General features: G+C 41.6%; 1 protein-coding gene across 1 annotated transcript in view; it reads left to right on the plus strand.

The window, feature by feature from the left end:
• LOC124280067 (calpain-9-like) overlaps positions 1–16,435 on the plus strand; it is a 53,694-nt gene that overhangs the window by 36,767 nt on the left and 492 nt on the right. The window contains exons 7-20 of the mRNA XM_046715947.1: positions 3,219–3,305; positions 3,603–3,688; positions 4,035–4,112; positions 4,445–4,538; positions 6,179–6,266; positions 6,577–6,728; positions 7,603–7,820; positions 8,204–8,234; positions 8,892–9,006; positions 10,026–10,087; positions 11,114–11,182; positions 12,540–12,618; positions 14,060–14,176; positions 15,597–15,664. Of these exons, the coding sequence (XP_046571903.1) occupies positions 3,219–3,305; positions 3,603–3,688; positions 4,035–4,112; positions 4,445–4,538; positions 6,179–6,266; positions 6,577–6,728; positions 7,603–7,820; positions 8,204–8,234; positions 8,892–9,006; positions 10,026–10,087; positions 11,114–11,182; positions 12,540–12,618; positions 14,060–14,176; positions 15,597–15,664 (1,344 nt within the window). The remainder of the gene's footprint in view (positions 1–3,218; positions 3,306–3,602; positions 3,689–4,034; positions 4,113–4,444; positions 4,539–6,178; positions 6,267–6,576; positions 6,729–7,602; positions 7,821–8,203; positions 8,235–8,891; positions 9,007–10,025; positions 10,088–11,113; positions 11,183–12,539; positions 12,619–14,059; positions 14,177–15,596; positions 15,665–16,435) is intronic.

Here is a 16,435-nt window from a genome sequence, read left to right on the forward strand (position 1 = left end):
GACCCGGGTTCGATTCCTCACATGGGTACAATGTGTGAAGCCCATTTCTGGTGTCCCCCCGCCGTGATATTGCTGGAATATTGCTAAAAGTGGCGTAAAACTAAACTCACTCATTCACCCATACAATAGGGCTGGGTGGATGGGAAGACCCCGATAACAGAAGTAAAAAAATGATAATTATCTCAATGGCACAATCAATGGTGTTTAATAAATGACCGAATGCTTGTTTTAATTTCAGACTCATACTCTGCCAATAGGGGTGATTCTTTTTATATGTTTGTTGTTAAAATTCCCGATTTAAAAATTGTTATATTTTAAGTTATATTTTATGCGATCCAACATTGAAGATTAATTGTACGTTCACAGTGAGTATGAAATATTTCATACACACTCGTGGAAACATGAAAAAAAAGTCAGTTAAGGAGGCAATCCAAATCCAAATGTTTACCATTTTCAGGTACAATGTTACTTCTTCATATAAACTTTATTCATGCTTGTTATTATCTCTGCTTGATATAACGCAACTCAATACACATCTCTATTATGTTGAACTGTGTCGTTTAGGAATTGTTAAAGTGATATCATAAACCAGTTATACAGACGGATCATATTTAAATATGTAAGAACGATTCGATTATGTTTTTAATCAGAAATCAGTATTGGTATATACGAGAGTGGAACAGTTTCTTGATGACTTCCCCAGCTGATTATTTTACCGATCTAATGTTTGTACTGATATAATTTTTGGAAAGAAAACAAACAAAAACACAGTCTATGTGGGCCAGGTGATATATTGTAACATTTGTCTTTTATCTTTTTTCTCGTTTGTGCTTGTAAGATACAGAGGATGTTGTCAAACATAAGACATGAAATGCAATACCTACAGTGCTCAGTTACCGAGCGGGAATCTGGAGGACAGCGGTTTCCCAGTATCCACTGTGAAAACAGCATCCGAACGTCACACTCTGTGACGTCATTCAGTGGTTAATCATCCCCGACCAGTCCTTCCTGGATTCCGCGATTCCGCGGTTGCAGAATAAATCGCGGAAATTACCTTTTGATGTAGAAAAACGTATGGTCCGCGGAAAACGCATTTTCATGCAGAATACCTGCAGAATTTACCATTTTTCTGCCGCGGAATTAATTATTTTGAAAGCTGAATCAAAATTGACTATCAACCGAAACGAAAAGTAGGGGTAAATGTCAAAAGTATGATTGGTTACACAAAAACGAACGGAGACATTTGTTATAACGATAATTTCAAAATATTCACGAATAAAGATGATTTATTCATAAGGTGATATTTTCTTCAGCACCTTACAATAATATTATTTGAATTTGTCACTGCACTTATGTTCGCAAAATCGATCTTTCCGAAGGTTGAAATTGCATTAATTAGTTGTTTTTTTCAAGTTTTTATCTGCATAAGTTTTTTTGCCGAATTTTGAAAAATGGGATGCAGAATTTACTCAAATTTGCCGTGGAATTCTTAAAAATTCGTCGCTGAATCCAAGAGGAACTTCGTGACACGATATACTTGGGATGTTGGAGTCTCGCTCATTAAACAACATTCACTTTATGACTTAACTATGTGCTGTGGTCTATATTCTTTGGATGCGACATTTCAGCACAGATACTACTTGCTTCCTTGATTAGACACTCTTTGGTTAAACATACCAGGCTAGCTATTCTCGAAACGTTCGTAGTCCTACGAATTTCTTAAGCTCATTCTTAACACATTGGCTACGATCAAAGTTTAGAATTTTTAGGGCTACGAACGTTTCGAGAATAAGGGCCCAGGGTTCGATCCAGAAAGCGTTCGTAACGTTACGACCTATCGTAACTTTATAGTTTGTCATAGACTTATGAATGTCGTTGCGCTACGAACGTTTTGTGGATTGGGACGCAACATCTGTAACGTTGAACTGACGGCATATTCTCAATCACTGAACTTACAGAATGTAAATTGTCACTTTAAAGTAACGTAAAGCATCCACTCACGAACTCGACATCCTCAGTTGGTACCAGAACAAATGCCCTGCCAGGTGTTTACTCTCGTCTTCTATTTCTTTCAAACATAATATCGTGTGTTGCTTGTATCAGTCTAAACAACAACTGATTTACAGATTATGTTTCATTTTCACTTTATAAATTTCTCTGTCCAGTCGAATATTTTCTAAGATATAGTGTAATGTATTTTTCCTGATGAAATAGTTTCTAAGATATAGTGGAATGTATTTTTCCTGATGAAATAGTTTCTAAGATATAGTGGAATGTATTTTTCCTGATGAAATAATTTCTAAGATATAGTGTACTGTATTTTTCCTGATGAAATAGTTTCTAAGATAAAGTGTAATGTATTTTTCCTGATGAAATATTTTCTAAGATATCGTGTAATGTATTTTTCTGTTCGTGTCAGTTGTAGCAAGAGGTGTGACGCATTTCTGTTTGTTTTTGTTTACTCTTTTGATATTATCTATTGGGTCCAATAAGTGTGTGCTGCTTCTTGCTTTGTGTATACTGCATTCTTGACACTAACTCTTCAACGCAAATAAATGTATAGCATTCTGATTTGTTTTACCTTAGAGACCCGTGATGATCCGGGTTAGAATATTGATCTTCAGCAACCCATGCTTGTCGTAAGAGGCGACTAACGGGATCGGGTGGTCAGGCTCGCTGACTTGGTTGACACATGTCATCAATTCCCAATTGCGTAGATCGATGCTCATGCTGTTGATCACTGGATTGTCTGGTCTAGACTCGATTATTTACATACCGCCACTATATAGCTGGAATATTGCTGAGTGCGGCGTAAAACTAAACTCACTCACTCACTGTTTTACCTTCAAAAAAATTCGCCAATTCAGTTCGCAATAATTTCATTCATATGTGAATATATGGTCGTGTTAATTTCTGTCGAAGGGATGTTTTTTCCCGATGTTATGTACAACACTTATCTTTCGCTCTGGACAGTGGAATATATCGGTTCAGGAGTAATAATCCTAAATGTACTCTACAAGACAGTTGGAGCTGAAACTCTTCCACAGATATTCTCTTCTAACTGTCTACTCTCGTGTAAAGTTACATTGTTGTGCATGTTAATATCAGCTGTCATTGAATAACGGCACAAGTAGCTATACGGTACAAGTAACGGTAAATAGCTAATTTATCGTCGGAGCTGAGATGCCTTGGATCAGTTGGTTTCCTGTTTCTTCCAGCGTCCACCCAATGCAACAACACCAGAAGTGCGCCTGTACAACGGTCTGTACATGGGACATGCGTACAGCATAACAGGATTCACTCAGGTGAGTACAGTATTACAAGCTTCCAGCAGGTTTGCGTACAACATAACACGTGCATTCAGTACAGCAATATTTTCGTTGGTAAATATATAAGACGAGTATTGCTGGAATATTGCTGGAATATTGTTAAAGGCGGCGTAAAACCATACTCACTCACTCATTCTGAACCTTTGTTTGACATCTCCAGTGCTCGCTAAAACGATTGAATCGTGTTATTGAATTTTACACCATATTTTAAAACGTAGCACAAGAACCCAACCAACCCATTTTAACAGCCCTCGCTTCAACCTGACCTTCCAGATATCCTTTCAAGGTCGTGTTTGTCGCTTGCTCCGGCTCCGGAATCCCTGGGGAAGGAAAGAGTGGAATGGCTCTTGGTCAGACAGGTAGGTGGACATTCAGGTCGTCCATGTGGTCAGACAGGTAGGACGACAGGTCAGACATGGGTTACTGATAATCAATTCTAAGGCGGCTCTTACCCCGGTAAGATGTAAGGATGAGTTTATATATTGAAAAGATTGCTTCAAATGATTCCGGACTATCATGATGTCACAAATATTGCTTCAAATGATTCCGGACTATCATGATGTCACAAATATTGCTTCAAATGATTCCGGACTATCATGATGTCACAAATATTGCTTCAAATGATTCCGGACTATCATGATGTCAACCACTATGATATTACTAAACACTAAAGTGATTATTACACTAATTCGTTCATTGTTCAAGGTCTCGAGAAATGGCGTCTGTATCCGAAGAAATCAAGAATGATCTTCGTTTTCGGGCAAGGGAGGATGGCGAATTCTGGTACGTACGAGTTACCTCCCTTTAACATATTGGCCTCCGCACCTACTCAATGTACTCAAATATACACATAATGTATTTTTGGGTTTAAATTTAAATGTATACATTGTTCTAATCATGCTGATGTACTCGGGAGCTTTGTGATAAGCTAGTGTGGTAGAGGCACCTGGCTAGTATTGATAGGAATCTTGCTGGATGAAACATCTTCAGACCTTCCTCATTCACCAACAACCAACTCACTGATCCGCCGAGAGAATATTGCTGAATTTGGTACCATTTTCTAACTCTGTCCCCAGCCATGCAAGTTGATAATGGTCATTTTCCACGTGTTCTAGGATTTCAATAGAGGATTTCCTGGCCAACTTTGACGAAATCCAGCTCTGTCACCTGCAGCCTGATGCTCTCACTGACGAGGTCGCCATTGACGAAGTGAGTTAGACCTGGTTGTAGCCATTTATTGTGACTGGCATTTGTAGGCTTAAAGAGACTCATGAATTAATACTGTTTGGATGTCTCATCCTGATACCGCCATTGCCTGTCTGACTTCTGCATCTCCATTACAATGCTGACCTGTGTTTCAATATTGCCTGGCTGACCTTTGTACCGCCATTTACTGTGACCATCATTTGACGGGTGAGTTCTCCAGTGCAATGTAGAGTCAAGGAGACTAATGAATTATTACTTTTTGGATGTCTGACCACAGGCAAACTGTAGCGCAATATAGTGTAACAGAGAAAAATGACCAATCTTCCCATATGCGAGTGAAATGAGCAAAGATTGGCAACCTACTTCCCTCGCTTCGGTTCGAAAAATATTGGTAATGTCATAATAAAATATTGCCATTATCAAAGGTAAACACCAATTTCTTCTCAGGGTTATGCTCTCAGATTTCCAATCTCATATTAATTAATTACTCACGTAAATATATTTCATTCAACGTTTTAAGTGCCCCTCGTGGCATATCGTTGTTCGCCTCCATTACCCCTGCCAGCTTCCGGTTCAAGGCGTGAAGGGGCAGCGGAGGTAACTCTAAATATACTTGTTGAATCACATGGCGGTCATATGGAAAGTTCGCAGATGACCCCCCCCAAAAAAAAACCACTTGCGGAGTTACCTCCCTTGCTTTTATTCACCCGCTACGTCAGCAGTGTTTTATTTAGAATACATGTTACGAAATTTCTAGCAATAACGACGGCAGATATGATAAATAATCTTCAACAGTTTAATGGTAAAATAAGGCAATATGGTATATCTATTCAATTTCTGCTTATTCTTGTTCCTTCCCTCCGTTGAACCGGAAGCTGGCAGGGGTAATGGAGGCGAAGAACGATTTGATATGCCACGAGTGGCGCTTAAAATGTTGAATGACATATATTTTACGTAAGTAATTATTAAATATGAGATTAGATATCTGAGAGCACAACACTGTGAGGAAATGGATGTTTACATTTAATGGTGGCGATGTTTTATTTTTCGAACTGAAGCGTGGGAAGTGCGTTGCCAACCTTTGCACGTTCGCTCGCATATAGGAAGACTGGTACTTTTCCTCTCTGCATCATGATTGCCTGTCTGGCCTCTATACCGTCATTTATTGTGACCATCATCTGTAGGATGAGATCTTCAAAGCAATATAGACTCAGGGATGTCTGTGTGTTTTGGATGTCCGAGTGTGACCTTTTATCACCATTCCCTGTCTGACCTCTGTGTCACCATTGTCTGTCTGACCTCTGTGTCACCATTGTCTGTCTAACCTCTGTGTCACCATTGCCTGTCTAACCTCTGTGTCACCATTGTCTGTCTGACCTCTGTGTCACCATTGTCTGTCTAACCTCTGTGTCACCATTGCCTGTCTGACCTCTGTGTCACCATTGCCTGTCTGACCTCTGTGTCATCATTGTCTGTCTAACCTCTGTGTCACCATTGCCTGTCTAACCTCTGTGTCACCATTGTCTGTCTGACCTCTGCGCCGCCATTACCGTCTGACCTCTGCGCCGCCATTACCGTCTGACCTCTGTCACCTTCACCTGTTTGACTTCTGTGCCGCCATTACCTTACCACCTATGTTCCAGAACAAGAATCACTGGAACGTGACGCTGTACCATGATTCATGGATCAGGGGCGTGACGGCTGGAGGGTGTGGCAACCCTCCCAATCAGAGTAAGTAAACTTGTTTGTCGGTCAGTGTGTGGATATAATGGCTATTTATTCCCCCTCACGCAAGCCTGATGTCTGTGTCCGTACATTCACTGTCATGGTCAATATAAACTTAAGTCCAAAAGAAACTTGGCTGCCGATTTGAAGATCAATACCGAAAAAACAACAAAACATAATTGATGAACATAAACGGTTTTGTAAACACCAATATGTGTTGAAACCTTGTGCAAACAGTCATATCAATGAACAATGAATTAAATATGGCTGTATAAGCTACATTGTAAACACATGCGCTATCATGTATTGTGTACAGATCTGTACTGGAAGAATCCGCAGTTTTTCGTGACTCTCCGTGAGTTTGACGACCGTCTTACGGACAACGACTGCACACTCATCGTGTCTCTCATGGAGAAGGAGAAGGGAGGGGATGTCTCAAAAACAGCAATAGGATTTGATGTCTACAAGGTAGGTATGGCATGTCACGATGAGCGAATGAGTGGGTTGGTTTTGGGTAAGTGAGTGAGTGAGTGAGTGTGTCTGTTCTGAGCACTGTTTCAGTTTATAACGGCTTCTGTGAGCAGAGTTGGGTTTTACGCCGCTTTTAGCAACATCCCAGCAATATTACGGCGGAGGACACCAGAAATGGGCTTCACACATTGTACCCATGTGGGGAATCGAACCGGGATCTTCGACGTGTCGAGCGAACGCTTTAACCACTAGGCTACCCCACCGCCCTATAACGGCTTGATGGAAATTATTCACACTTCCAGTGAGTGATCTGGGTTTTAGGATGCTTTGAAATATATTCCGGTTGTACGGAGTGCCAGCTTGGTGTAGGATGAAGACCGAAATGATGCAGATCTCAGATGTTTACCGCGTGAGTGAAACCCTTGATCTCGGTATGGTATAAATAGGGCCGAAACGGGATTCAAATCGATAGTCATGGGTTTGTGGTCTGCCCAAGGGATGCAGATCTCTCCCGCACCAAACACTTCCGATCTATGACAACACGGGAACTGTGCTGAACAGTCTCCATTGCTATATGCGCTACCAGGGCATAGCTCAACTGCAGGATTCGAACCCGAATTTACAGCGTGAATGTAGAATACTAGGTTAAAAAGAGACGCTGGTTTTGACTTTTAACATTTCCGCAAAAGGTACTAGCGCTGACTTAATGCTATGACACCTAATATGTTTTGGATCGCAAATCTGATATTTACTCGTGTATACTCACACGGCCAAGGGGCGCTACTCTGTGGATTACAAGGTCTTGCAACACAGGTTGTCCTCCTTTGGTTTATTTCAATGCACGTAATTTTTTCATTAAATTTTTTTTCAGTTAAATATCCCGGACTTCCGTCCGCTGGACGGACAGAGGGCGCCCCGCAATGCTCTACTGTTGACGAAACGCTCAGGGTCCTACCAGTATTACCGAGAAGTCTGTCGTCGATTTGAGTTGCCTCCAGGGAATTATGTCGTAATCCCGAGCACGTTCGAGCCCCACGAGGAAAGAGACTTCCTGCTTCGGCTGTTTACGGAAAAAAAGGCAGAAAGCGGGTATGGTGCAATTACCTGACATCCATTGACTACATTCTCAACCTTCGTACAGAAATATAGTTTCGAAATTTTTCTTAACATTTTTCAGCCCGAAGTAGTAATCGAGGAGTGTGTTTTACTAAAACAACTCTGGACATGATTGTTGTAAATCAAAGGTTGTAAATCACAATGATATGCTTCTGATCAAAGTGGCCAAGATATTTACCACCTACGAATTGGTGTTATCAAACTGAAAAGCAGGAACTGTAGATAGTTTATCACAATGTACTATGGTCAGGTTTCGAGCCTTTCACAGATATCTCAGCGAGAATATTGGCCGTTACCTTCCTGTTAATACGATGTAGGGTGAACCTATTCATAATAAATATTCCATTTTCTTTCAGAGTTATGGACGAGGATCCCGGGCCGGCAACTGTAAGACATATTGACCCCACTCTTTCATTTCACTAGCCTTGAAAGAATAAGCCAAACATATACAAGTGATGTATCTTTGACAAGTTATTCCGTGGCCTTGTCCCCTGTGAAGATCCGGGTTAGAATTGGCCTTCGGCAAGCCATGCTTGTCGTCAGAGGTGTCTAACGGGATCGGGTGGTCAGGCTCGCTGACTGGGTTGACACATGTCATCGAATACCAATTTCGTAGATCGATGTTCATGCTGTTGATCACTGGATTGTCTGGTCCAGACTCGATTATTTACAGACCGCCGCCATATAGCTGGAATATTGCTGAGTGCGGCGTTAAACCAAACCAAACCAAAATCCAACTTCCAACATGCCAACTTTGTTGATGCATGTCATGGCATCCCAACTGCGTAGACTGAAGCTCATAATGACAGTCATTTGTTTGCCTACGAAGATTCGATTGCGTACAAATCGGTCAGAAATTTATATGCACTAGGAAATTACAATGAATGACGTCCTACCGCAGAGGCCCAATGATGCATTAGCATGACGTCATTCAACTTCAATGCATGTGTGCAAGTAAAGGAGTGTTATCACACTGTATCTGAGCATATGTTAAATTATGATGAGATAATTACATTACTAATATTGCTGTTTATATTTACCTAGCCAATCCAGCCAGTTGAAGACACAACAGCCGATTTGTTTACCAAATACTCAGGGGAAGATGGACGAATGGACTCCTCAGAACTAGCCAGGTTCCTGTCGGCCATATCTAAAACAGGTACATTTCTCTGTCAGTCTGAGATGCCGCACTCTAGACATCGGGTGGTGGGGTAGCCTAGTGGTTAAAGCGTCCGCTCGTTACGCCGAAGGCCCGGGTTCGATTCCCAACATGGGCACAATGTGTGAAGTCCTTTTCTGGTGTCGACCGCCGCGCTATTGCTGGAATATTGCTATAAGCGGCGTAAAACCGATCCCACTCACTCATTCACATTAGATGTCCATGCACACGTTGAATGTTATATTGACAATTACGTTAGAAATGTGTTAATAGCAGCAATAGGAGGTCATCGGAAAACATTTTAATCCTGACCAGTTTCACGTGGTGAAGTGGTTAGAGCGTTCGCCCGGATAGCGGAAGGTCACAGGTTCGATCCCAGCCGCGTCATACCAAAAGACGTTAAAATATGGTACATGTTGGTCGCTTTAATGGGTACAACAAGGACTGGTCGGCTCGGAGTCAGTATAATGTGTCTGAGTGGGTTATTCATGTGTAACCGCGGCATGGTATCTCAGTGGGCTAGCACTATAAAACCAGCTTCAGTCTGGGCTAGTACAAGCAGCCGCACATACACACGCATGCATGTCGTCATATGAGCGAAATATTCTTAAGTAGGAAGTTAAACACCAGTTAGTCTCACCTGACTACTCGAACATACACCTGATGACCACTGACCGTATCTCTACTTTCATCCGGGGACGGTGGGGTAGCCAAGTGGTTAAGGCGTTCGCTCGTCACGCCGAAGACCTGGCTTCGATTCCCCACATGGGCACAATGTGTGATGCCCATTTCTGGTGTCCTCCGCCTTGATATTGCTGGAATATTGCTAAAAGCGGCGTAAAACCCAACTCACTCACTTTCATCCGCTATATACCTTAAGCATCTCCTTGTTAAAAAAACATATACGTATCAAAATAAGATTGTTAAATTTTTCATGGAATGATACTTTGGGAGTGCCAAGCGTTAGCTTGCCGTTGTGGAAGTGTTTTTCTTTCAGTAGATTGTTTACACTCTTCCAGAATTCACGGACCCACTGAACTTCAGTAACGAGGCGTGTCGGAGTCTCGTCAGTATGATGGATGTATCCTTGAAACCTGTCAACATTACTGCAGAGTTATGTCCCCTGGTCCTCTGATCCCGGGAAAAGTTAGCTGGCATAAGGTTTAAAGGCACAATGTCACACTACATTTCTCTAGAAATACATAATGCATATCTCTCAATAATACTAACTATCAGCCTCAGTTGGAATGAATTAATGCAACGTTGCATTAAATCGACTCTCGCGCCCTCTACCGGCTGAACATATTTTCAAGCAAACGCCATAGGGTTACGTCCCTTGGAGCGCTCTTTAGGAATATCCTACGCACAACTTGTAATTGAAACCAGTTCGACAAACACCGACAACACCGCGTGCGACAGTTTTCGATGTACGGAGCAATCGTTTACATTCCATATGTGGCAAATGTTCCTGTTTGGATGCTGTTCGCGTCGAAGTTTCAATTAACGATTTCAGACAGGTCGTAAGGGATAAGTATTTTACTGCATCAATAGGACGCTAAGGTGAGTGCATATGCCCCCAATATATAAATGATTGGCCAAAATATCGTGACATTGTGCCTTTACCATCAACATCGTGTTTAGGTTATGGGATCTTGATATTTATGTATGCATCTGTGAGAGAGAGAGAGTGTTTGGGTGAAAGAGATAGAATGTGAATGAAACCCCCTGAACTTAAGTTCTGACTGTGAGCTATCTGTTACACGCTTCGAAGTAACCAAACTTAATCCGGGTTAGAACCCATCTCGGGTGCTGGGGTAGCCTAGTGGTTAAAGCATTCACTGGCCACGCCGAATACCCGGGTTCGTTGTCCCACGTAGGTACAATGTGTGAAACCCATTTCCGGTGTCCCCCGCCGTGATATTGATAATGCAGCGTAAACTCACACTCACTCTCTCACTCACTGAGCTCATATCACCGTTTGTTCTTTTACCACAGTATAATGGTCTTTTTTTAGCTAACATCAAACACACTTGTTTAAGTCTTACTTTGAGGTATGTTGATCTTACCACACAACACATGTTGTCACATACATCCTTGACGCTGTCAGCAAAACCAGACTGGGTTCGTGAACATTGATGATGTGAAGAAAATATGGAAGGAAGTGAAGACGTTCTCCGTAAGTTTAGCCAGTTCTAAAGACTTGTTTGGTCAATGGAAAACAGTAAGTACCTAGCGTTGAGAGTGCGAGGAGTTGGAATCACCGATTTGACTCAACTTTAGAAGTTGTACTTAACAGAGAAAGCGTTACTATTTTTTAATAACATTTCAAAAGCCATTATTTGCTCACATTAAAAACATTATCACAAATGAACATTTATTGCTGATATCATAAAAAATCCAGTAATGTGCAAAAACGTTATCCCGAATATAAATAAACGTGCGTACAATAATCAGTGTATGAAATAAGGCTCGTCCAATCCTCCGAGACTGCCTAGATTTCTGACGGACGGTCAAAACATACAGCTAGGCAGCCCGATGGTGTGATAAAAATATAAGATACATGTTCCATGTATCTGAGTAATTCACCATATCTTAACATCTATTTTTCAAATTGAGCGTTACGTGTAGACTTGACAATTGCTGTTTAAACATTGAACTATCGCTCAAAGCATTGCGTTGACGTATATTGTCACTAAAACAGCACAAAACAATAACTAAACATTGAGTTATTTTGTTTGGTTGTCTGGCTGGGATTTTGGCTTATTTCCTACTCTGCAATAATGTGATAATGTAAAACGAGTCCCCGTTGGCGTCTGTGCCTATGCAAGTGTATAATTGTGTATACTGATTCATGGGTTCGTGTCTTAACCTGACATGGATGTGCCTCCCCACTGACCCACTGACTATAAACTGTTGTGGCTCGCCAGACATACCCAGGGCATAGCTGCCATGGCAGCTTTGCCCCGATTTCTCGAGACAAACTTAAGTCTGAGTTTTGACTTAAGTTAGAGTTTTTACCCAAAATTGAGAAAACGCATTTCCCAGAATGAACTGAAATCGATATTAAACTCAAACATAGTTGACAATTTGAGTTTGGTGAATAGAATACTAAAGTTTTGGGGTGTTTTTATTTCAAAAATGCTACCGAGTTAAAAATACAGCTGTTTCAAATGGTCAAACTCAGTTTGAATTTTGAGCAAAAACTTGTTTCAAGAAAGTGGGGCCTGATGAAATAAGTGAGTGAGCGAGGTTAGTTTTACGCCGCACTCGGCAATATTCCAGCTGTATGGCGGCGTTCTGTAAATAATCGAGTCTGGACCAGACAATCCAGTGATTAACAGCATGAGCATTGATCTACGCAATTGGGAACCGATGATATGTGTCAACTAGTCAGCGAGCCTGACCACCCGATCCGTTAGTCGCCTCTAACGACCAGCATGGGTTACTGAAGATTAATTCTAGCCCGCATCTTCACGGGTATGATGAAATAAGAACACACAACATTTGATTCTTATCGTCTTTTACATTGACAGGGCGTATTCAAGAAGTTTGACGCTGACAAAACGGGGAGTATTGACACCTTTGAGTTGGGATCCCTCTTCAGCGCGCTAGGTAAGTGTTACTTCTGTTTATCTTACCTTCATGTAAAATACTTTAATTATATGGGTCAATGACGCTTTTAACAAGTTTCCGCTTTAACAATATTACTCGCTGCCACGGTAACCGCAAAACTCTCCGCCCAGAATCGATATCGCTTACAGTCATATGACGTCATAATATGACACATGCAGTGCCCGTTCGATTAGCTGTTTTTGAGTTCACTCTGTACAGATTTATTTTTCCGACTTTCACTGCTTTATTTAAACTTTTTTATACATTGAATTGTTTGCACACTCAACACAATTAACCATTTCTATAGCAGCTATAAGCTTGTCAAAATATGTTTCACTGATTTTAATAACCCAGTCGAGAGGCAGCCACCATTTTGTTTACATGTCATATAGTCGGCAGCGATCTTCAAAATAAAATAAAATGATATTTTGTACATTTAACATGGTAAGATAAATACGTTGTTGCTTCTCCCTTGGGTAATACGGTCTGAGGTACGCCTCTTTGTAGCAGTGTCACCCCAGCTGGTAGGCAACTCGAGAGAAGCATACAACTTATAGTATATAGAGTATTGGGTGAAGCTGCATTATAGGCTTAAGAAATGGACCGGACCGGCCCCTGATATTTAACCCGAACCGGCCCCATGTGTGGAACATTTGTCAAGATTTTCAACACACATGAACCACCTTTCACAGAGTGAATTCTGCTAACATTATGAAAACTCAAACATTCTTCAGCTCCAAAATTAAACTGTTATTTTACGCACGTCTCACTGAGCGATTAAAGTGAATGTGTTGGTTTAATATAATAAATATATATAATAAATTCATTGAAATCTTCATGTCTGTCTGATTAATTGTCTGATTACCGTTAATTAACCCAGGGGCCGGTTCGGGTGCGGGGCCGGTTTGGGTTAAATATCCAGGGGCCGGTTCGGCTTGGGGCCGGTTCGGGTGTATCCCAGAAATGGTCGTAAAATATATCTACCTTGAAATATTCTTAAAAAAACACTATCTTCAACAACTTCTGTGGTCAGGAGGTGGGTTCGATTCCATTGTCTTTAATTTTTAAATTTTTTTAGATATATTTTTAAGATATTTTTAAAATTCTTTTCCATTGTCCTTAATGATAAATACAGAGTTCTCGCCTTCGATTTAAGAAGGTTGATTGGAATCTTTACTCTATGCAGAAAGTGGCATCCCAAGAATTTACACTTGTCAGAGGGGTACACAAACTACGTGATCTTGACTACCAGTTGACCGACTTCCATTGTTATGGAAGCCGCGGAGGTTAAGTGGGTCAGGTGGCTGACTTTGTTTGCTTGAAAGTGTGGTTTCGAATCCCGGACTTAACCGCCACCCACCCCTCGCCAAGTGTACTAGCATCTATACTGTAGTGTAATCCCAAAGATGATACATATTGTTATGTTCTCTTCATCATTCAGGCTTTCCTTTAAGTCGCGGAGTTCTGACTGCCATAGTGAGGCGCTACGGCGGCCGTGACAACCGCATCACCTTCGAAGACTTCGTCATCGTCATGTCCAAGCTTCTTCTTATGTACAGTAAGTAATGCAGTCTTCACGACACACACTCTAGCACAACACACACACTCTAGCACAGTACACACACTCTAACACAACAAACTGGTTCTAGCACAACACACACGCTCTGGCACAATACACACACTCTAACACAGCACACTGGCTCTAACGCAACACACACGCTCTGGCACAATACACACACTCTAACACAGCACACTGGCTCTAACGCAACACACACGCTCTGGCACAATACACACACTCTAACACAGCACACTGGCTCATGCACAACACACACGCTCTGGCACAATACACACACTCTAACACAGCACACTGGCTCTAGCACAACACACACACTCTAGCACAATACACACACTCTAACAGCACACTGGCTCTAGCACAACACACACGCTCTGGCACAATACACACACTCTAACACAGCACACTGGCTCTAGCACAACACACACGCTCTGGCACAATACACACACTCTAACACAGCACACTGGCTCATGCACAACACACACGCTCTGGCACAATACACACACTCTAACACAGCACACTGGCTCTAACGCAACACACACGCTCTGGCACAACAGACGGGCTCTTGCACAACACATACGCTCTGGCACAACAGACGGGCTCTTGCACAACACATACGCTCTGGCACAACAAACGGGCTCTAGCACAACAGACGGACTCTAACGCAACACACAGGCTCAAGCACAACACACGCGCTCTAGCACAACATACAGGCTCAAGCACAACACACGCGCTCTAACGCAACACACGGGCTCAAGAGCATCAGATAGGCTCTAGCACAACACGCGGGTTCAAGCACAACACACGGGTTCAAGCACAACACACAGGCCCTAGCACAACACACGGACTGTTTCCATTGGCCGTGCACTGGAACTCACATCAATCGTTTAACGACATTAAAACACCTACCGCGGTGAGTGTCTAGTTCTCTTCAGCCTGAATAGGAGTAAGAAAAGTATCTTTGACTTTACATTATGAAACTATTAGCAAACTCGGACTCTTTTTTTTTCTTTTTGTTTTATATATGTTCAATGAAAGTAGCTTTTGTTCAACAACGTGAACCACAGTGGGAATCGATATGGTGTAAAGAAGGCATCTTATATTAATACATTCAGTTCTGAATGTAACAAGTAGTGTGACCCTTTGAGGTAGCTGAAGAGCTCCATTATGTGTCACGTTAAAAAGAATTGAAGCTGGTCGCCATCAGAGTGAGTTAGTGAGTGAAGTTTTCATCACTTCAAGCAATATTCTAGTAATATAATGGCGAGGGACGAGTAAAATGCGGGGAATCGAACACAGGTATTCACGAACACCCCAGACACAGACACAAACACACAAAGATACAAGCAGACGCAGACGCGCAGACGCACGCACACGCACTGAATGTCTAATCATTTCTGTGTAGGTATTTTCGTGAAGCACCAGAAGGGGCAGGGCAGCAGGGACGGTGTGGCAGAGTTCACCAGGAATGAGGTAAACAGAACGTTGACGGTAGACCATGCGTGACATTCGTCCTACTCGTAATCCTGAATAATAATGAATGCTGTTTTGTGCCGCACTCAGTAATATTCCAGCTATATCCGAACTAATTGGTAATAACCTATACGCCAAAATATGACGAGATAGACCATACTCTTTAAAACATGACATGATTCATACATGATGACACCAACCCGTGAACATCTGGGTTAGAATTAGTCTTCGGCAACCCATTGTTGTACAGGGAAGTAAATAGCAGAAAAAAGACAGTCATTTTGTTTTTTTATGATGCACCTGGTCTATTAAAAAAACCAAATGTATGGATGGTTCGCTCAAGATTGTGGTAGTATCAACATTTTCATGAATTTGTTTTCACAACGATGTAGGGACAATTTAAAAACTGGCATGGTGGGATCTCAGGGTCAGCATTTCTAAAAAAATAAAGTGGTTTTCAATCTATTTTGGATCTTGAAAAGTATATTCTTGAATTGTTTCATAAAAAAACAAAATGTTCTGCTATGTACCTCCCGTTACAACAACCTATGCTGGTCGTAAGAGGCGATTAAGGGGATAGGGTGGTCAGGCTTGCTGACTTGGTTGACACAAGTCATCGTATCCCCATATCGCAGATCGATGCTCATGATGTTGATCACTGGATTGTCTGTTATTATTGTCTCTATTGTTTACAGGCAGCCGCCATATCGCTGGAATATTGCTGAAATGATATAATATGTCGATATTCTTGATAAATATGAACTGAGTTCT

The sequence above is a fragment of the Haliotis rubra genome, unplaced genomic scaffold, assembly GCF_003918875.1.
Source record: "Haliotis rubra isolate DU_JTF1 unplaced genomic scaffold, ASM391887v1 Scf1072, whole genome shotgun sequence".
NCBI lineage: Eukaryota > Metazoa > Mollusca > Gastropoda > Lepetellida > Haliotidae > Haliotis > Haliotis rubra.